This window comes from Oncorhynchus keta, unplaced genomic scaffold, assembly GCF_023373465.1.
Source record: "Oncorhynchus keta strain PuntledgeMale-10-30-2019 unplaced genomic scaffold, Oket_V2 Un_scaffold_14703_pilon_pilon, whole genome shotgun sequence".
NCBI lineage: Eukaryota > Metazoa > Chordata > Actinopteri > Salmoniformes > Salmonidae > Oncorhynchus > Oncorhynchus keta.
In genome coordinates, this window is record NW_026290792.1 from 38,214 (window position 1) to 60,546 (window position 22,333).

Sequence of the window (22,333 nt, forward strand, 5' to 3'; positions counted from 1 at the left end):
AGAGTCCTGGTTACGATCACGCCGCCAAGGGCAACCTCAGACTTCAGCTGCTAAAACTACACTGCGCCCCTTTACAGTGTCGCTGCGCTTTACCGTGGAACACGTTTATTCGGAGTGTTGGATGAAAACGTGCGCACTACAAATATTAGTAAATAGAAGACAGCTGAAGTGATCTCCGCCTAATCTCTTGGGATTTTGGCAGAACAGAACAGAAGAGTCACCATGGAGTTGCCGGATATTCCTTTCCCTATAACCTCTCCAGATGACTTCTACGACGACCCTTGCTTCAACACCAGCGACATGCATTTCTTTGAGGACCTGGACCCGAGACTCGTTCATGTGGGTCTCCTCAAGCCGGACGACCACCATCACAAAGAGGACGAGCACATCCGGGCACCGAGTGGGCACCACCAGGCTGGCAGGTGCCTCCTGTGGGCCTGCAAAGCCTGTAAGAGGAAGACCACCAATGCTGATCGCAGGAAAGCAGCTACCATGCGGGAAAGAAGGCGACTGAGCAAGGTGAACGATGCATTCGAGACACTGAAGAGATGTACGTCTACTAACCCAAACCAGAGGCTGCCCAAAGTGGATATCCTGCGGAATGCCATCAGCTATATTGAGTCTCTCCAAGGCCTGCTTCGTGGGGCCGGACAGGAGGGCAACTATTACCCGGTGATGGATCACTACAGCGGGGACTCGGATGCGTCCAGTCCCCGCTCCAACTGCTCAGACGGAATGGTGAGAAACTGAACTGTCAAGAATTACGCAAGAATTACGCATGAATATTTTTGATCATATACGAGTGTTTGGTTGACACAAACATTAGCTGTTTTCAGTTTACTTATCGATATCATTGCTCTCTTTTAGATGGATTTCAATGGCCAGTCTTGTCCACCAAGACGGAGAAACAAGTATGATAGCACCTACTTCAACGAAGCACCAAATGGTAAGTGTTTTTTTCCAAGTAATCAACACTCATAAACAGCGTCAGAGCTACAGGTTACGATGACCAATTTGTCATAATTCCGGAGTCTGAAATGGAACACAACCACACGGTCAATGTTGAGTATATTTGACCCAGTATATAAAACTATTGAATTATGAATAAACAACATTTTCGTTTTGCTATGATGTGGTCTCTTTATCTGACTTCATTTGATTAGATTTGATTGTCATAATTTTCAAACTAATAGTAAAACCCGCTACTTGTAATAAAAACGTCAAAAATTAATTCTCATATTTTATTTCCAGATTCCAGACACAAGAAGAACTCTGTTATTTCCAGTTTGGACTGCCTGTCAAACATCGTGGAGCGCATCACCACGGATACCTCTGCCTGTCCCGCTGTTCAGGACGGTTCCGAGGGTAGCAGCCCCTGTTCTCCCGGGGATGGTTCCATAGCGAGTGAGAACGGAGCCCCCATCCCGTCCCCGATCAACTGCGTCCCCGCCTTACATGACCCAAACACCATCTACCAGGTGTTGTGAAGTCGGGTCGGTGGACTCTGCATACAGTAATTGTACATTCTTCAAAACACAACTTATTCCTTATGGGGAGAGAAAATGCCAAAGACTTGCCTAAGGTTGCTACAAGGCTACACACCAAAGAAGATCCGATACCGGCTTTGAAAGACATAAAAAAATGACGGGTGTCCAATTTCTTAAAGAACCCTTGGTCTACATTGGATAATGTGTGTGTGTGTGTGTGTGTGTGAATGTATGTGTGTGAATGTATTTATACTTTAGTAAGCCTATGCTATTCTAAGATAGTACAAGTCTGAATTCATATAAACGGATACCATTCTATTTGTGATCGACATAATTTAATTCAATTGATTATCTGTAATATGAACATTTCCAGTTGGCAAGGCGGAAACGCCGGAGATAAATGAATCCGGAAAGTGAGGACCATTTTGTATATGTGTAAATAAGAGCTGCTTTGCAAAAAAAAAAAAAACAACACACAGGAAGTGTTTGTAATCATATTTAATGTTGCTCTTGGATTGTTGTGTTAGATTTTTAACTTTATATTTATAATATCAAGAACGGAGTGAATTACATTTTAATAAATATATATTTATATAGAGATTGCATTTTCTATCATTATTTTTTCATTAACTGATTTTCGAAATTACATACCACTGTGCACGTGATATTAGGCGTATTATTTATAAAATGATTGATTCAACCTCGTAATTATACGCTCCATCCTTCTGATACCGAAATAACGGTATTTGAACACCACATTATCAGTAATATTGTTCACGAAAAAACAACGCATTGATCAGCAACAGGATTGGACCAATACACAAGTTTTCTCCCGGAAAAATGTAGTTAATTTCATCTGATTGTCATAAGGTTCCAGGACTTTGTCCTCACAGGGCATCTGAACACACAAAATACATGTGGATGATTTTCACAACGTTTTGGGTGTTTTATTTAACTTTTGTACACCTGTGGTGTTCCCGGTCAAAAATGACCGTTCATTAGAGATGAATGGGTGAGACTACAATTAGTGTATTAAACTGAGTTCAGGCACATGTCCATTCATCAGATGGACACACTTCCTCTCCCAGACCCCCACGTGCATGTGTGTTTGAACACACACACACACACACACACACACACACACACACACACACACACACACACACACACACACACACACACACACACACACACACACACACACACACACACGCACACACACACACACACACACCTCACTCCCCTTCTTGGCTTCCATGGCAACCCCCACGGGAACCTTTCTCCAATAGAATCTTTACTCCACGGAACCACACCTGTTGGCATTCTCACAAACAATCGCAACATTGTTTCAATAATATATAGAACTTTTCTCTGTTATATAAAGCCTTTTTGAGGCCTTGCTCACAATTCATTCTGTGGCAGCACAATGACCAAACGCTATACTGTATTTGAGGCTCTTGATCATATCGCTGATCATGGCACTGGTGAGGAGGAGAGAGTCCTGGTTAAACTTTGACACATATTAGTCTGTGATAAATAGCACAATATATTTCATCTGAGTATTTGTTATAGTCTAAATAATCCTACATTATGCTTGTTTTACTCACAAACGAGTTGTATGAGTTCAGGTCAATGAAGCCTACAGGCCATTAATAGCAAATAGAAGTTCAAAAACTTGTAATGTTCACAAGAACTTAAGTTGATAAAAAAGATCTAACACAACATTAGGTGATAATATATCTATTATTATGGATTTATAATCAGCTATAATGGGGCGGTTATTTTGGACCGGAAACACAGAATGAATTAACATGAAACGAACACAACAGGAGGGTTAAGAGCGTTGGGCCAGTAACTGAAAGACAGCTGGTTCAAACTCCGACATTCAAACTCCGAAATGAGCTTCTGCTAAATGATTTAAATGTAACATTAAACGAAAGCTATCACATTATGGGGGATTTTCAGAAGTTGGATAGATTCAAAAACATTGTATTCGTTTTTATGGAATCAATGATGACATTTAGCTAACGTGTATTTTCTCTTTGACATGTTTCGCTGTTAGGTCTATCGAATAAACCTACTTAAAAAAAAAAACATTCGTATTTTTACCATTTCCGGTGTAATTAAATCTACGTTTATGATTTTACAGATAGCCTACAGTGAGGGATCTTACAAATTCTCATAGAGAAATGATCAATAGGCTACATATTGATTTTGGATATCTGGATTCTAGAAAAAACATGTATTATTTGAAATTATGGAAGACTTGTAAACCCACCAGAGTTAGGCTACTGTCGCCTCACAAGAGTAGGCCCAGCCAAACTATATTGCGCGATGTTAAAGTAAATAAAATGTGTTTTATTGTGCTGAGAAAACAGTTAACACACAACAGCAACACACACACACGAAGCGTCACTCTTTTTTATTTACAAAAAAAATACGATGAGAACCTAACAGTCTGGCGTGAGAGGACAGGACATGAGAACCTAACAACAGTCCGCTGTGAGAGGACAGGACATGAGAACCTAACAACAGTCCGCTGTGAGAGGTCAGGACATGAGAAGAATGCGACTGTGACAACATAATTCACATAATACGAAAGCAGACTGTAGGACATCCAGTGTATTTTGTCGGTTCCATGACGTGGGTCTAGCCGGGGTCTGGATGGCTATTGCGGGCATAGGCAGTTGTCCCTGCCGGTACAGAAGTGGGCAGCATGGCGGACGCACGCCGGTGCTGAGGCCTCTGAGGGCGGCGCAGTTTACTTTCTGCGGCGGGCTGCGGCTCCCTTCTTGCTGCTGCAATGCGTCAACAGTGCAAACACACGTCAGGGGTCCTGTTCTGTTATGTAGGTAATGCCCTCTAGTGTCAAGCATCGGCTTTAAACAGCAGCCAATGACATAGTCCCATTGATGAACCATAGTTATAATGTATGATTTATGTACATGTTTAGGATAACAATACCACGTGTAAATTACAATATCCAGAATAGTCTATGGGCCCAACATTAATTCTGAGGTCAGGAGGCACTATTTTTACAACGTTATTACTACCGTGAGAGTAAATCGTATTTTAAAAGAAGCCTATCATACAAGGGGGAAAAAAAGTTGTTTGATTTGATTATTTGTTCAAAATGTTGGACTATCTTTAAGCTATCCCAGAAACAGTGTTATGTTCAGTTTGCTATTGTAAAACCCAGTAGATGTCCTGTTCAGTATGATATTGTAAAACACAGTAGATGTCGTGTTCAGTTTGCTATTGTAAAACACAGTAGATGTCGTGTTCAGTATGCTATTGTAAAACCCAGTAGATATCGTGTTCAGTATACTATTGTAAAACCCAGTAGATGTCATGTTCAGTTTGTTATTGTAAAACCCAGTAGATGTCCTGTTCAGTATACTAATGTAAAACACAGTAGATGTTGTGTTCAGTATAATATTGTAAAACACAGTATATGTCGTGTTCAGTTTGCTATTGTAAAACACAGTAGATGTTGTGTTCAGTATAATATTGTAAAACCCAGTAGATGTCCTGTTCAGTTTGTTATTGTAAAACACAGTAGATGTCCTGTTCAGTTTGCTATTGTAAAACCCAGTAGATGTCCTGTTCAGTTTGTTATTGTAAAACACAGTAGATGTCATGTTCAGTTTGCTATTGTAAAACACAGTAGATGTCGTGTTCAGTTTGCTATTGTAAAACACAGTAGATGTCGTGTTCAGTTTGCTATTGTAAAACCCAGTAGATGTCGTGTTCAGTTTGTTATTGTAAAACCCAGTAGATGTCCTGTTCAGTATACTATTGTAAAACACAGTCGATGTCATGTTCAGTTTGCTATTGTAAAACACAGTATATGTCGTGTTCAGTTTGCTATTGTAAAACACAGTAGATGTCGTGTTCAGTATAATATTGTAAAACCCAGTAGATGTCCTGTTCAGTTTGTTATTGTAAAACACAGTAGATGTTGTGTTCAGTATAATATTGTAAAACCCAGTAGATGTCCTGTTCAGTATACTAATGTAAAACACAGTAGATGTTGTGTTCAGTATAATATTGTAAAACACAGTAGATGTCGTGTTCAGTTTGTTATTGTAAAACACAGTAGATGTCATGTTCAGTTTGTTATTGTAAAACACAGTAGATGTTGTGTTCAGTTTGTTATTGTAAAACCCAGTAGATGTCCTGTTCAGTTTGTTATTGTAAAACACAGTAGATGTCGTGTTCAGTTTGCTATTGTAAAACACAGTAGATGTCATGTTCAGTATACTATTGTAAAACACAGTAGATGTCATGTTCAGTTTGTTATTGTAAAACACAGTAGATGTCGTGTTCAGTTTGCTATTGTAAAACACAGTAGATGTTGTGTTCAGTATAATATTGTAAAACACAGTAGATGTTGTGTTCAGTTTGCTATTGTAAAACACAGTAGATGTCATGTTCAGTTTGTTATTGTAAAACACAGTAGGATGTCATTTTGACCAGTGTTAGCTAGTTTTAGTCACACTCACACATTTAGATGTAGTTGACTGACCATGCTGCAATACAATGTCAAGCTAATGCAATACTTACCTCTGTTATATCAGATGGCAAACTATAGATATTTAAAGTGTCCCATCAAGACAAACCAGCTCAGGGAGAGAACCATATACAGTAATACGATAAGTATATTATTTGTCATCCTTGAAGAATGAAAGTTCTCCACATGTGACTCATCCACCCAGACTCAGACAGAAAGACTCATCCACCCAGACTCAGACAGAACGACTCATCCACCCAGACTCAGACAGAAAGACTCATCCACCCAGACTCAGACAGAAAGAAAGACTCATCCACCCAGACTCAGACAGAAAGACTCATCCACCCAGACTCAGACAGAAAGACTCATCCACCCAGACTCAGACAGAAAGACTCATCCACCCAGACTCAGACAGAAAGACTCATCCACCCAGACTCAGACAGAAAGACTCATCCACCCAGACTCAGACAGACAGACTCATCCACACAGACTCAGACAGAAAGACTCATCCACCCAGACTCAGACAGAAAGACTCATCCACCCAGACTCAGACAGAACAGACTCATCCACCCAGACTCAGACAGAAAGACTCATCCACCCAGACTCAGACAGAAAGACTCATCCACCCAGACTCAGACAGACAGACTCATCCACCCAGACTCAGACAGAAAGACTCATCCACCCAGACTCAGACAGACAGACTTATCCACCCAGACTCAGACAGACAGACTTATCCACACAGACTCAGACAGACAGATAGCAAAGACATTAAGACAATAAATGAATGTGGGCTACAATGTTTGGTAGGCCAATGTTAAGAGCAATTTGTTCCCTTTTGATCAATCTTGAAGAATACTTGGACCAATTAAAGAGCAAGTGGTGAAATGTTCAACACTTCACGAGTACATCCAGTAGCTGAGGATGGTGTGGTTAAAGTACTTCCTGTTGACATATTATGGTGTTGAGACTCACTTCCTGTTGACATATTATAGTGTTGAGACTCACTTCCTATTGACATATTATGGCGTTGAGACTCATTTCCTATTGACATATTATGGTGTTGAGACTCACTTCCTGTTGACATATTATGGTGTTGAGACTCACTTCCTGTTGCCATATTATGGTGTTGAGACTCACTTCCTGTTGACATATTATAGCATTGAGACTCACTTCCTATTGACATATTATAGTGTTGAGCCTCACTTCCTATTGACATATTATAGTGTTGAGAATCACTTCCTATTGACATATTATAGTGTTGAGACTCACTTCCTATTGACATATTATGGTGTTGAGACTCACTTCCTATTGACATATTATGGTGTTATCCTATTGACATATTATAGTGTTGAGACTCACTTCCTATTGACATATTATAGTGTTGAGACTCACTTCCTATTGACATATTATAGTGTTGAGACTCACTTCCTATTGACATATTATAGTGTTGAGACTCACTTCCTATTGACATATTATAGTGTTGAGACTCACTTCCTATTGACATATTATGGTGTTGAGACTCACTTCCTATTGACATATTATAGTGTTGAGACTCACTTCCTATTGACATATTATAGTGTTGAGACTCACTTCCTATTGACATATTATAGTGTTGAGACTCACTTCCTGTTGACATATTATGGCATTGAGACTCACTTCCTATTGACATATTATGGCGTTGAGACTCATTTCCTATTGACATATTATAGTGTTGAGACTCACTTCCTATTGACATATTATAGTGTTGAGACTCACTTCCTATTGACATATTATGGTGTTGAGACTCACTTCCTATTGACATATTATAGTGTTGAGACTCACTTCCTATTGACATATTATGGTGTTGAGACTCACTTCCTATTGACATATTATAGTGTTGAGACTCACTTCCTATTGACATATTATAGTGTTGAGACTCACTTCCTATTGACATATTATAGTGTTGAGACTCACTTCCTATTGACATATTATGGTGTTGAGACTCACTTCCTATTGACATATTATAGCGTTGACCTCACTTCCTATTGACATATTATAGCGTTGACCTCACTTCCTATTGACATATTATAGCATTGACCTCACTTCCTATTGACATATTATGGCGTTGAGACTCACTTCCTATTGACATATTATAGCGTTGACCTCACTTCCTATTGACATATTATAGCATTGACCTCACTTCCTTTGCCTCTGAAGCAGCCCTTACAGTACATGGACAACAACACAGAGCCATACTGTATAGAACTAGGGTTCCTGATGTGGACGTTACAGTACTTCTCACTGTTGTATCACACGATGATGATCATCATTTGATGGAATCGACCGTAGAGAAATGTTGTTGAAAACCTCTCCTGTGGTACGGTCGAGACAAGTCACTCATTATTGGCTGGTCTCGTAAGGTGGATGGTGTTTCAGGGGTTCAGCGATGGAATCATTTGAATGTTTTTACTACGCACGACACTTCAGTGTTTTGCAATCGCCTACCATTTTTTTGCAAAAACAAAATGTCCGCCTTGTAAACCTGTTCCAGGGACATTTTGTGTGCTTCTTAGTACAACGGTCGTGCCTTAGTGTTGCAGAAATGAGCCGTATAATGTTGACCAACATAACTCTTTGTCAAGCTCTCGTTATACGGGGCGGCAGGGTAGCCTAGTGGTTAGAGTGTTGGACTAGTAACCAGCAGGTAGCCTAGTGGTTAGAGTGTTGGACTAGTAACCAGCAGGTAGCCTAGTGGTTAGAGTGTTGGGCTAGTAACCAGCAGGTAACCTAGTGGTTAGAGTGTTGGACTAGTAACCAGCAGGTAGCCTAGTGGTTAGAGTGTTGGACTAGTAACCAGCAGGTAGCCTAGTGGTTAGAGTGTTGGACTAGTAACCAGCAGGTAGCCTAGTGGTTAGAGTGTTGGACTAGTAACCAGCAGGTAGCCTAGTGGTTAGAGCGTTGGACCAGTAACCAGCAGGTAGCCTAGTGGTTAGAGTGTTGGACTAGTAACCAGCAGGTAGCCTAGTGGTTAGAGTGTTGGACTAGTAACCAGCAGGTAACCTAGTGGTTAGAGTGTTGGACTAGTAACCAGCAGGTAGCCTAGTGGTTAGAGTGTTGGACTAGTAACCAGCAGGTAGCCTAGTGGTTAGACTGTTGGACTAGTAACCAGCAGGTAGCCTAGTGGTTAGAGCGTTGGACTAGTAACCAGCAGGTAGCCTAGTGGTTAGAGTGTTGGGCTAGTAACCAGCAGGTAGCCTAGTGGTTAGAGTGTTGGACTAGTAACCAGTGGTTAGAGCATTGGGCTAGTAACCAGCAGGTAGTAACCGGAAGGTTGCAAGTTCAAATCCCCGAGGTGACCCTGAACAGGCAGTTAACCAGGCAGTTCCTAGGCTGTCATTGAAAATAAGAATTTGTTCTTAACTGACTTGCCAAGGTAATAAAAATAACTACCTCTGACCAGAATTAAAGTGTTATGCCTTTTGTTATTAGGACATGCATCAGATCAGATTATCATACTGTCTGTCTCTGAGGAGTGGGTTTTGGTCCCAAAATGGCACCCTATTCACTATATAGTGCACTACTTTTCATCAGAACCCTATGGCCCCTGGTCAAAATTAGTGCACTATATTCGGGAATAGGGTTCCAACAGGGAGGCAGACAATGACTGGGAGAGGAAGGAATTCTGAGGGAGTGGGAGGCAGCAGTACTTACTGTTTCTGAAGCTCATCAATACGATTTCTGAGAGAGATGACCTGAAAACAACACAGGAGCGTGTTTAAACCAATCAGAAGCAGCAGTTGGGGAGGTTGCCAGGGTAGGGCGATTCCGGGACCACATTTGACCCATGATTTCTGGGCTAAATCATATATTATTATATTATTATTATATTAGGTTGCCAGTTACATTTGACCCATGACCTTTAAAGAGACAGCAGCAGTCCTGTTGGAACGACCTGTTGGGCTGAGGTGGGAAACCAAGACTACTCTCAAAGACACACATACCCACTACAGCACTAGTGGACTAGTGTCTGGATCGGCACAGTCAATATCTTCACAAGGGTTTGTAGTTGATCTGATGTCATTAAATCACAGGAGGGGAGGTCGGCTCACACTAATACTGACCGGAAAGGAGCGAATCAAATGGCATCAAACACGTGTGTTTAATGTATTTGATTCCAATCCAACCATCCTACTCCAGCAATTACCACCATTTCCTCCCCAATTAAAGTGTTGGACCAGTAACCGAAAGGTTGCAAGATCAAATCCCAGAGCTGACAAGGTAAAAATCTGTCGTTCTTCTCATGAACAAGGCAGTTAACCCGCAAGTCCCCGCAGCAATGTTCCAACATTTAGTGGAAAGCCTTCCCAGAAGAGTGGAGGCTGTTATAGCAGCAATGTTCCAACATCTAGTGGAAAGCCTTCCCAGAAGAGTGGAGGCTGTTATAGCAGCAATGTTCCAACATCTAGTGGAAAGCCTTCCCAGGAGAGTAGAGGCTGTTATAGCAGCAATGTTCCAACATCTAGTGGAAAGCCTTCCCAGCAGAGTGGAAGCTGTTATAGCAGCAATGTTCCAACATCTAGTGGAAAGCCTTCCCAGCAGAGCAAGAGGCTGTTATAGCAGCAATGTTACAATATCTAGTGGAAAGCCTTCCCAGGAGAGTGGAAGCTGTTAAAGCAGCAATGTTCCAACATCTAGTGGAAAGCCTTCCCAGCAGAGCAAGAGGCTGTTATAGCAGCAATGTTCCAACATCTAGTGGAAAGCCTTCCCAGCAGAGGAAGAGGCTGTTATAGCAGCAATGTTCCAACATCTAGTGGAAAGCCTTCCCAGCAGAGGAAGAGGCTGTTATAGCAGCAATGTTCCAACATCTAGTGGAAAGCCTTCCCAGCAGAGGAAGAGGCTGTTAAAGCAGCAATGTTCCAACATCTAGTGGAAAGCCTTCCCAGCAGAGCAAGAGGCTGTTATAGCAGCAATGTTCCAACATCTAGTGGAAAGCCTTCCCAGCAGAGCAAGAGGCTGTTATAGCAGCAATGTTACAATATCTAGTGGAAAGCCTTCCCAGCAGAGTGGAAGCTGTTAAAGCAGCAATGTTCCAACATCTAGTGGAAAGCCTTCCCAGCAGAGCAAGAGGCTGTTATAGCAGCAATGTTCCAACATCTACTGGAAAGCCTTCCCAGGAGAGCAGAGGCTGTTATAGCAGCAATGTTCCAACATCTACTGGAAAGCCTTCCCAGGAGAGCAGAGGCTGTTATAGCAGCAATGTTCCAACATCTAGTGGAAAGCCTTCCCAGCAGAGTGAAGGCTGTTATAGCAGCAATGTTCCAACATCTAGTGGAAAGCCTTCCCAGCAGAGTGAAGGCTGTTATAGCAGCAATGTTCCAACATCTAGTGGAAAGCCTTCCCAGCAGAGCAGAGGCTGTTATAGCAGCAATGTTCCAACATCTAGTGGAAAGCCTTCCCAGCAGAGTGGAGGCTGTTATAGCAGCAATGTTCCAACATCTAGTGGAAAGCCTTCCCAGCAGAGTGAAGGCTGTTATAGCAGCAATGTTCCAACATCTAGTGGAAAGCCTTCCCAGCAGAGTGAAGGCTGTTATAGCAGCAATGTTCCAACATCTAGTGGAAAGCCTTCCCAGCAGAGTGAAGGCTGTTATAGCAGCAATGTTCCAACATCTAGTGGAAAGCCTTCCCAGCAGAGCAGAGGCTGTTATAGCAGCAATGTTCCAACATCTAGTGGAAAGCCTTCCCAGCAGAGTGAAGGCTGTTATAGCAGCAATGTTCCAACATCTAGTGGAAAGCCTTCCCAGCAGAGTGAAGGCTGTTATAGCAGCAATGTTCCAACATCTAGTGGAAAGCCTTCCCAGCAGAGTGAAGGCTGTTATAGCAGCAATGTTCCAACATCTACTGGAAAGCCTTCCCAGCAGAGTGAAGGCTGTTATAGCAGCAATGTTCCAACATCTAGTGGAAAGCCTTCCCAGCAGAGTGGAGGCTGTTATAGCAGCAAAGGGAGGGGACCAACTCCATATCAATGCCCATGATTTTGGAATGAGATGTTGGACGAGCAGGTGTCCACATACTTTTAGCCACATAGTTTATGTATCTACTACAGATTGCCCCTTCAAATTATGTGGAGAGAAAATAAATCTAAAAAAAAAATATATATATATATACAGTGCCTTGCGAAAGTATTCGGCCCCCTGCGACCTTTTGCCACATTTCAGGCTTCAAACATAAAGATATAAAACTGTATTTTTTGTGAAGAATCAACAACATGTGGGACACAATCATGAAGTGGAACAACATTTATTAGATATTTCAAACTTTTTAACAAATCAAAAACTGAAAAATTGGGCGTGCAAAATTATTCAGCCCCCTTAAGTTAATACTTTGTAGCGCCACCTTTTGCTGCGATTACAGCTGTAAGTCGCTTGGGGTATGTCTCTATCAGTTTTGCACATCGAGAGACTGACATTTTTTCTGTTTTGCAAGGAGGCCGAATACTTTCGCAAGGCACTGTATATATACTTTTTTATTGTATTAAAAAAATACTTAATTGAAAAGTGAATTGACTTCAACCCTAATGTATAATAACGGTCATGTTGCATATTATCTCTATGGAAGAAGGACATTAAAAATGTAAATGTATAAAATCACTCACCTCATACTTCTGCCTCTTGAGTTTCTCAATGTGTTCATACTTCTCAGATTCCAGTAGGTGCATCCACTCCCATAGATCCTTGGCCTTGTCCCTGCAAAGAACAACACATTCAGGAGGTTGGCTCAAAAACTGCACATTTCTGTGATCTGACAATGACAACAGCGAAAGGAAGTATTGTCATAGTCTAGAGATGTCTACAAGGAATATTCTAGTTCCTCTACAACTATGTCAAAGGGCTCAGGTTCAGGACTCTGCCTCTTTTGACTAACACAGAAACAAACATATCCACGCTCCCACCGAAACTAACATCTTACTTTAGCTTGTCCTCGTTCAGATGGTCGATGTTGAGAGGTTTGCGTCGCTCCGCTAGGATCTTCTTCTTCTTCTCTCTCTCAGTCTGCTTCTTACCTCCTCTCTTAGTGTCGGCCTGGGGAGGTGACAGAGCAACGGCAACAGGTTCAGAGACACACACACACATAGGGAATATAGCCTAGCTGCCCATCCACATCACTCAGGCCCAACGCCACGGCCACTAATGTTTCTTCTGGATCTCTTTGAGTAAGCAAACACATTCTGACCCGTTCTGATTGGTCCCAGAAACCGATGGATTGGGACAGAGCTGGCCTACACGGATAAATGAATCGCGTCATTTTTGACATCAGCACAAACGACTTCTAGGACGGCAGGTTCAGACAGGTGAATGGGGCGATCGATAGAACAACGTAATTCAATTCAGGATGAGTCGTCAGGCAATGGGAAATAAGGGTGGGGCCATTTCAGATTTCGTCTAGGTCTGTGTTGAACAAGAGCTTCAGAGCTACAGTTCTTAATGACAAACAATCTGTAACATCAATCATGTGACGTCTCTCTCTCAGTATCCTCCAATCATGTGACGTCTCTCTCTCATTATCCTCCAATCATGTGACGTCTCTCTCTCATTATCCTCCAATCATGTGACGTCTCTCTCTCATTATCCTCCAATCATGTTACGTTGTTATGTGATGCGTGTCGTTTCATGGAACCAACTAGGACTGAAGCATCCACTAATTACACCTTAAAAGGTGTTTCCAGAAGACCAGGTTGGCTGTGATGAAGATAGGTCTATGTTTTCCAAAGAAGTACACTCTATATGTAGGGAACGAGGTAGTACACTCTATATGTAGGGAACGAGGTGGTACACTCTATATGTAGGGAACAAGGTAGTGCACTCCCGAATGGCGCAGCGGTCTAAGGCACTGCATCGCAGCCATCACTACAGACCCTGGTTCAATTCCAGGCTGTTTCAGAACTGGCCGTGATTGGAAGTCCCATAGGGTGGAGCACAATAGGCTCCAGTGTCATCTGGGTTATGGTTTGGCCTGGGTGGGCCATCATTGTAAATAACAATTTGCTCTTAATTAACTGACTTGTTAAATAAAATAATAAGTAGGAAACGAGGAGCATTTTGAGAGGCCCTGGATTTGTGTTTAGCGTGTGTGTGGAGGTCACCTGACCTTCTGCAGTGAGCTGCTATAGCTGGAGCCCATGTTGGTCAGAGCCGACTTCTTCTTAGCGTCATCATCAGCCTTTCTCCTTTGATCCATCTCCTCCTTCTTCAGCCTCTCCTCCTGTACAAGCAACCACAACACCCACGTTAAGTAACCACAACACCCACGTTAAACAACCACAACACCCACGTTAACCACAACACCCACGTTAAGTAACCACAACACCCACGTTAAGCAACCACAACACCCACGTTAAGTAACCACAACACCCACGTTAAGCAACCACAACACCCACGTTAAGTAACCACAACACCCACGTTAAGTAACCACAACAGCCACGTTAAGCAACCACAACACCCACGTTAAGTAACCACAACACCCACGTTAAGTAACAACAACACCCACGTTAAGTAACCACAACACCCACGTTAAGTAACAACAACACCCACGTTAAGCAACCACAACACCCACGTTAAGTAACCACAACACCCACGTTAAGTAACCACAACACCCACGTTAAGCAACCACAACACCCACGTTAAGTAACACACAACACCCACGTTAAGCAACCACAACACCCACGTTAAGCAACCACAACACCCACGTTAAGTAACCACAACACCCACGTTAAGTAACCACAACACCCACGTTAAGCAACCACAACACCCACGTTAAGCAACCACAACACCCACGTTAAGTAACCACAACACCCACGTTAAGCAACCACAACACCCACGTTAAGTAACCACAACACCCACGTTAAGCAACACAACACCCACGTTAAGCAACCACAACACCCACGTTAAGCAACCACAACACCCACGTTAAGCAACCACAACACCCACGTTAAGCAACACAACACCCACGTTAAGTAACCACAACACCCACGTTAAGCAACCACAACACCCACGTTAAGCAACACAACACCCACGTTAAGTAACCACAACACCCACGTTAAGCAACCACAACACCCACGTTAAGCAACCACAACACCCACGTTAAGTAACCACAACACCCACGTTAAGCAACCACAACACCCACGTTAAGTAACCACAACACCCACGTTAAGCAACCACAACACCCACGTTAAGCAACCACAACACCCACGTTAAGTAACAACAACACCCACGTTAAGTAACCACAACACCCACGTTAAGCAACCACAACACCCACGTTAAGCAACCACAACACCCACGTTAAGTAACCACAACACCCACGTTAAGCAACCACAACACCCACGTTAAGCAACCACAACACCCACGTTAAGCAACCACAACAACAACAACACCCACGTTAAGTAACCACAACACCCACGTTAAGCAACCACAACACCCACGTTAAGCAACAACAACACCCACGTTAAGCAACACAACACCCACGTTAAGCAACACAACACCCACGTTAAGCAACCACAACACCCACGTTAAGCAACCACAACACCCACGTTAAGCAACCACAACACCCACGTTAAGCAACACAACACCCACGTTAAGCAACACAACACCCACCTTAAGCAACACAACACCCACGTTAAGCAACCACAACACCCACGTTAAGTAACCACAACACCCACGTTAAGCAACCACAACACCCACGTTAAGCAACCACAACACCCACGTTAAGCAACACAACACAACACCCACATTAAGGAACACAACACCCACGTTAAGCAACCACAACACCGTTAAGTAACGTTAACGTTAACAACCACAACACCCACGTTAAGCAACACAACACCCACGTTAACAACAACCACAACACCCACGTTAAGCAACCACAACACACGTTAAGCAACACAACACCCACGTTAAGCAGCACAACACCCACGTTAAGTTAACCACAACACCCACGTTAAGCAACACAACACCCACGTTAAGCAACACAACACCCACGTTAAGCAACCACAACACCCACGTTAAGCAACACAACACCCACGTTAAGTAACCACAACACCCACGTTAAGCAACACAACACCCACGTTAAGTAACAACACAACACCCACGTTACAGTTAACCACAACACCCACGTTAAGCAACCACAACACCCACGTTAAGCAACCACAACACCCACGTTAAGTAACCACAACACCCACGTTAAGCAACCACAACACCCACGTTAAGCAACACAACACCCACGTTAAGTAACCACAACACCGTTAACGTTAACAACACAACACCCCGTTAACGCAACCACAACACCCACGTTAAGTAACCACAACACCCACGTTAAGCACAACACCCACGTTAAGCAACACAACACCCACGTTAAGCAACCACAACACCCACGTTAAGTAACCACAACACCCACGTTAAGTAACCACAACAACCACAACACCCACGTTAACGTTAACCACAACACCCACGTTAAGCAACCACAACACCACGTTAAGCAACCACAACACCCACGTTAAGCAACCACAACACCCACGTTAAGCAACACAACACCCACGTTAAGCAACACAACACCCACGTTAAGCAACACAACACCCACGTTAAGCAACAACAACACCCACGTTAAGCAACCACAACACCCACGTTAAGCAACCACAACACCCACGTTAAGCAACCACAACACCCACGTTAAGCAACACAACACCCACGTTAAGCAACCACAACACCCACGTTAAGCAACACAACACCCACGTTAAGCAACCACAACACCCACGTTAAGCAACCACAACACCCACGTTAAGCAACCACAACAGCCACGTTAAGCAACCACAACACCCACGTTAAGCAACACAACACCCACGTTAAGCAACCACAACACCCACGTTAAGCAACCACAACACCCACGTTAAGCAACAACACAACAACCCACGTTAAGCAACCACAACACCCACGTTAAGCAACACACAACACAACCACGTTAAGCAACCACAACACCCACGTTAAGCAACCACAACACCCACGTTAAGCAACCACAACACCCACGTTAAGCAACCACAACACCCACGTTACACCCACAAACAACACAACACCCACGTTAAGCAACCACAACACCCACGTTAAGCAACCACAACACCCACGTTAAGCAACCACAACACCCACGTTAAGTAACCACAACACCCACGTTAAGTAACCACAACACCCACGTTAAGTAACCACAACACCCACAACACACAACACCCACGTTAAGCAACCACAACACCCACGTTAAGCAACCACAACACGTTAAGTAACCACAACACACCACGTTAAGCAACCACAACACCCACAGTTAACCACAACACCCACGTTAAGCAACCACAACACCCACGTTAAGCAACCACGTTAAGCAACCACAACACCCACGTTAAGCAACACAACACCCACGTTAAGCAACACAACACCCACGTTAAGTAACCACAACACCCACGTTAAGCAACCACAACACCCACGTTAAGCAACCACAACACCCACGTTAAGCAACACAACACCCACGTTAAGCAACCACAACACCCACGTTAAGCAACCACAACACCCACGTTAAGCAACACAACACCCACGTTAAGCAACAACAACACCCACGTTAAGCAACCACAACACCCACGTTAACCACAACAACAACATGTTGGTAACCACAACACCCACACAAACAACAACACCCACGTTAAGTAACCACAACACCCACGTTAAGCAACACTGCACACCCACGTTAAGCAACCACAACACCCACGTTAAGCCACAACACCCACGTTAAGCAACCACAACACCCACGTTAAGTAACCACAACACCCACGTTAAGCAACACAACACCCACGTTAAGCAACAACAACACCCACGTTTAACCACAACAGGACGTTAGAGCCACAACACACAGTTGTTTACAACGGTCTGACACCAAACACATGGTTTACTGTTTGCCTTGTTAGTTTGGGCTAAGAGATAGGTTGTTAGGCCACCAGAACACATGGTTTACTGTCTGCCTTGTTACTTGGGCTAAGAGATAGGTGGTTTACCGGTCTGACACCAGAACACATGGTGTACTGTAGCCTTGTTACTTGGGCTAAGAGATAGGTTGTTAGGCCACCAGAACACATGGTTTACTGTAGCCTTGTTACTTGGGCTAAGAGATAGGTTGTTAGGCCACCAGAAGACATGGTTTACTGTAGCATTGTTACTAGGGCTAAAGGATTGGAATTAAGTTCTAGAAGTTCTTCAAGACAGAAGCCCAAAATTCCCAGAAGGTCAACATCGACCTATGTATCAGTTTGGGCTCCATTCCACAAGTCAAGCATAGTTTCTACTCCTGAATTTATACCTGGTTCTACCAGGGTTAAGGTCAATTCCATTTCATTTCCAGTCAATTCAGAACGTTAACCAAATTACAACTCCAATTCCAAATGTTCCTCATTGAAAAGAATAGAAGAAGAATTGTAGTTGTAATTGCAGAGTACTTCCTGAATGGTCTGCAATTGGTATTTACACCTGTGTTTACAGCTGTAAAGGCGAGGTAATAACAGCTCACAATTCTGGATTTGAGGGCGATAAGCTCCTCCTCCTCCTTCTTCCTGTTCTCAAAATGGACGTCGATCAGCCCCTGCAGCTCAATCAGGTCTTTGTTCTGACGCTTCTTATGGAGGTCCTGTTTAAACAGCAAAATTTAGAGAGAGATTACAGCTAGAGAGAGATTACAGCTAGAGAGAGATTACAGCTAGAGAGAGATTACAGTTAGAGAGAGATTACAGTTAGAGAGAGATTACAGCTAGAGAGAGATTACAGTTAGAGAGAGATTACAGTTAGAGAGAGATTACAGCTAGAGAGAGATTACAGTTAGAGAGATTACAGCTAGAGAGAGATTACAGTTAGAGAGAGATTACAGTTAGAGAGAGATGACCTCAAGTGATGTATCACTGTACCAGACCTAAACAGTTGCTTTCTTTTGGCCAAGGATGTTTAAATTCAATAAACAGGATTTAGGACAAACGATTTATAGTGTACTTACGTCAAAGTCCACCTTCTCGCCATCAGGGACCTTAGGGACTCTATGGAATGTCAAAAGATGCCACGTAAATTATATCTAATGCTTTTAGGACAACGCAGCAAAATTCACCTGGTCCTGGCACTGCCACTGTTGGTTCTGTCCTTATAAAACATTTAGCATACAAGCTACAGGGTTACAAACATGTGGACGCCAGGGATCTGTCCTTATAAAGCATTTAGCATACAAGCTACAGGGTTACAAACATGTGGACGCCAGGGGTCTGTCCTTATAAAACATTTAGCATACAAGCTACAGGGTTACAAACATGTGGACGCCAGGGATCTGTCCTTATAAAACATTTAGCATACAAGCTACAGGGTTACAAACATGTGGACGCCAGGGATCTGTCCTTATAAAACATTTAGCATACAAGCTACAGGGTTACAAACATGTGGACGCCAGGGATCTGTCCTTATAAAACATTTAGCATACAAGCTACAGGGTTACAAACATGTGGACGCCAGGGATCTGTCCTTATAAAACATTTAGCATACAAGCTACAGGGTTACAAACATGTGGACGCCAGGGATCTGTCCTTATAAAACATTTAGCATACAAGCTACAGGGTTACAAACATGTGGACGCCAGGGTTCTGTCCTTATAAAACATTTAGCATACAAGCTACAGGGTTACAAACATGTGGACGCCAGGGTTCTGTCCTTATAAAACATTTAGCATACAAGCTACAGGGTTACAAACATGTGGACGCCAGGGATCTGTCCTTATAAAACATTTAGCATACAAGCTACAGGGTTACAAACATGTGGACGCCAGGGATCTGTCCTTATAAAACATTTAGCATACAAGCTACAGGGTTACAAACATGTGGACGCCAGGGTTCTGTCCTTATAAAACATTTAGCATACAAGCTACAGGGTTACAAACATGTGGATGCCAGGGATCTGTCCTTATAAAACATTTAGCATACAAGCTACAGGGTTACAAACATGTGGACGCCAGGGTTCTGTCCTTATAAAACATTTAGCATACAAGCTACAGGGTTACAAACATGTGGAGCCAGGGTTCTGTCCTTATAAAACATTTAACATACAAGCTACAGGGTTACAAACATGTGGACGCCAGGGTTCTGTCCTTATAAAACATTTAGCATACAAGCTACAGGGTTACAAACATGTGGACGCCAGGGTTCTGTCCTTATAAAACATTTAGCATACAAGCTACAGGGTTACAAACATGTGGACGCCAGGGTTCTGTCCTTATAAAACATTTAGCATACAAGCTACAGGGTTACAAACATGTGGACGCCAGGGTTCTGTCCTTATAAAACATTTAGCATACAAGCTACAGGGTTACAAACATGTGGACGCCAGGGATCTGTCCTTATAAAACATTTAGCATACAAGCTACAGGGTTACAAACATGTGGACGCCAGGGTTCTGTCCTTATAAAACATTTAGCATACAAGCTACAGGGTTACAAACATGTGGACGCCAGGGTTCTGTCCTTATAAAACATTTAGCATACAAGCTACAGGGTTACAAACATGTGGACGCCAGGGTTCTGTCCTTATAAAACATTTAGCATACAAGCTACAGGGTTACAAACATGTGGACGCCAGGGTTCTGTCCTTATAAAACATTTAGCATACAAGCTACAGGGTTACAAACATGTGGACGCCAGGGTTCTGTCCTTATAAAACATTTAGCATACAAGCTACAGGGTTACAAACATGTGGACGCCAGGGTTCTGTCCTTATAAAACATTTAGCATACAAGCTACAGGGTTACAAACATGTGGACGCCAGGGTTCTGTCCTTATAAAACATTTAGCATACAAGCTACAGGGTTACAAACATGTGGACGCCAGGGTTCTGTCCTTATAAAACATTTAGCATACAAGCTACAGGGTTACAAACATGTGGACGCCAGGGTTCTGTCCTTATAAAACATTTAGCATACAAGCTACAGGGTTACAAACATGTGGACGCCAGGGTTCTGTCCTTATAAAACATTTAGCATACAAGCTACAGGGTTACAAACATGTGGACGCCAGGGTTCTGTCCTTATAAAACATTTAGCATACAAGCTACAGGGTTACAAACATGTGGACGCCAGGGTTCTGTCCTTATAAAACATTTAGCATACAAGCTACAGGGTTACAAACATGTGGACGCCAGGTTCTGTCCTTATAAAACATTTAGCATACAAGCTACAGGGTTACAAACATGTGGACGCCAGGGTTCTGTCCTTATAAAACATTTAGCATACAAGCTACAGTTCAAACATGTCACGCAAGGGTTCTGTCCTTATAAAACATTTAGCATACAAGCTACAGGGTTACAAACTTCTTGGACGCCATTTTTTCTGTCCTTATAAAACATTTAGCATACAAGCTACAGGGTTACAAACATGTGGACTGAATGGATCTGTCCTTATAAAACATTTAGCATACAAGCTACAGGGTTACAAACATGTGGACGCCAGGGTTCTGTCCTTATAAAACATTTAGCATACAAGCTACAGGGTTACAAACATGTGGACGCCAGGGATCTGTCCTTATAAAACATTTAGCATACAAGCTACAGGGTTACAAACATGTGGACGCCAGGGTTCTGTCCTTATAAAACATTTAGCATACAAGCTACAGGGTTACAAACATGTGGACGCCAGGGTTCTGTCCTTATAAAACATTTAGCATACAAGCTACAGGGTTACAAACATGTGGACGCCAGGGTTCTGTCTTATAAACATTTATAAAGCATTTAGCATACAAGCTACAGGGTTACAAACATGTGGACGCCAGGGTTCTGTCCTTATAAAACATTTAGCATACAAGCTACAGGGTTACAAACATGTGGACGCCAGGTTCTGTCCTTATAAAACATTTAGCATACAAGCTACAGGGTTACAAACATGTGGACGCCAGGTTCTGTCCTTATAAAACATTTAGCATACAAGCTACAGGGTTACAAACATGTGTTACGCCAGGGTTCTGTCCTTATAAAACATTTAGCATACAAGCTACAGGGTTACAAACATGTGGACGCCAGGGTTCTGTCCTTATAAAACATTTAGCATACAAGCTACAGGGTTACAAACATGTGGACGCCAGGGTTCTGTCCTTATAAAACATTTAGCATACAAGCTACAGGGTTACAAACATGTGGAAGCCAGGGTTCTGTCCTTATAAAACATTTAGCATACAAGCTACAGGGTTACAAACATGTGGAAGCCAGGGTTCTGTCCTTATAAAACATTTAGCATACAAGCTACAGGGTTACAAACATGTG

General features: G+C 42.8%; 2 protein-coding genes across 2 annotated transcripts in view; one reads left to right on the plus strand and one right to left on the minus strand.

Annotated features, from left to right (window-relative positions):
• On the plus strand, positions 1–2,087 carry LOC127927506 (myoblast determination protein 1 homolog 1). The gene is made up of 3 exons (XM_052513982.1): positions 1–738; positions 868–946; positions 1,252–2,087. The coding sequence occupies exons 1-3, from the start codon at positions 223–225 to the stop codon at positions 1,485–1,487; spliced, it is 831 nt and encodes a 276-aa protein (XP_052369942.1). The 5' UTR covers positions 1–222; the 3' UTR covers positions 1,488–2,087.
• A 1,807-nt stretch (positions 2,088–3,894) lies between these two features.
• Positions 3,895–22,333, minus strand: part of LOC118383740 (troponin T, fast skeletal muscle-like) — a 39,582-nt gene continuing 21,143 nt past the window's right edge. Inside the window, exons 8-14 of the mRNA XM_052513984.1 lie at positions 19,045–19,084; positions 18,490–18,684; positions 14,125–14,238; positions 12,946–13,058; positions 12,632–12,722; positions 9,691–9,731; positions 3,895–4,285 (exon numbers count right to left, since the gene is read on the minus strand). Of these exons, the coding sequence (XP_052369944.1) occupies positions 4,249–4,285; positions 9,691–9,731; positions 12,632–12,722; positions 12,946–13,058; positions 14,125–14,238; positions 18,490–18,684; positions 19,045–19,084 (631 nt within the window). The 3' untranslated portion in view covers positions 3,895–4,248. The remainder of the gene's footprint in view (positions 4,286–9,690; positions 9,732–12,631; positions 12,723–12,945; positions 13,059–14,124; positions 14,239–18,489; positions 18,685–19,044; positions 19,085–22,333) is intronic.

Excerpts from the sequence above, each read along its gene's own strand:
- LOC127927506 (XM_052513982.1), top strand. The coding sequence starts at position 223 with ATGGAGTTGCCGGATATTCCTTTCCCTATAACCTCTCCAGATGACTTC. Across the intron at positions 739-867 it reads CCAACTGCTCAGACGGAATG|ATGGATTTCAATGGCCAGTC; the intron begins GTGAGAAACTGA and ends GCTCTCTTTTAG. Across the intron at positions 947-1,251 it reads CTTCAACGAAGCACCAAATG|ATTCCAGACACAAGAAGAAC; the intron begins GTAAGTGTTTTT and ends TTTTATTTCCAG.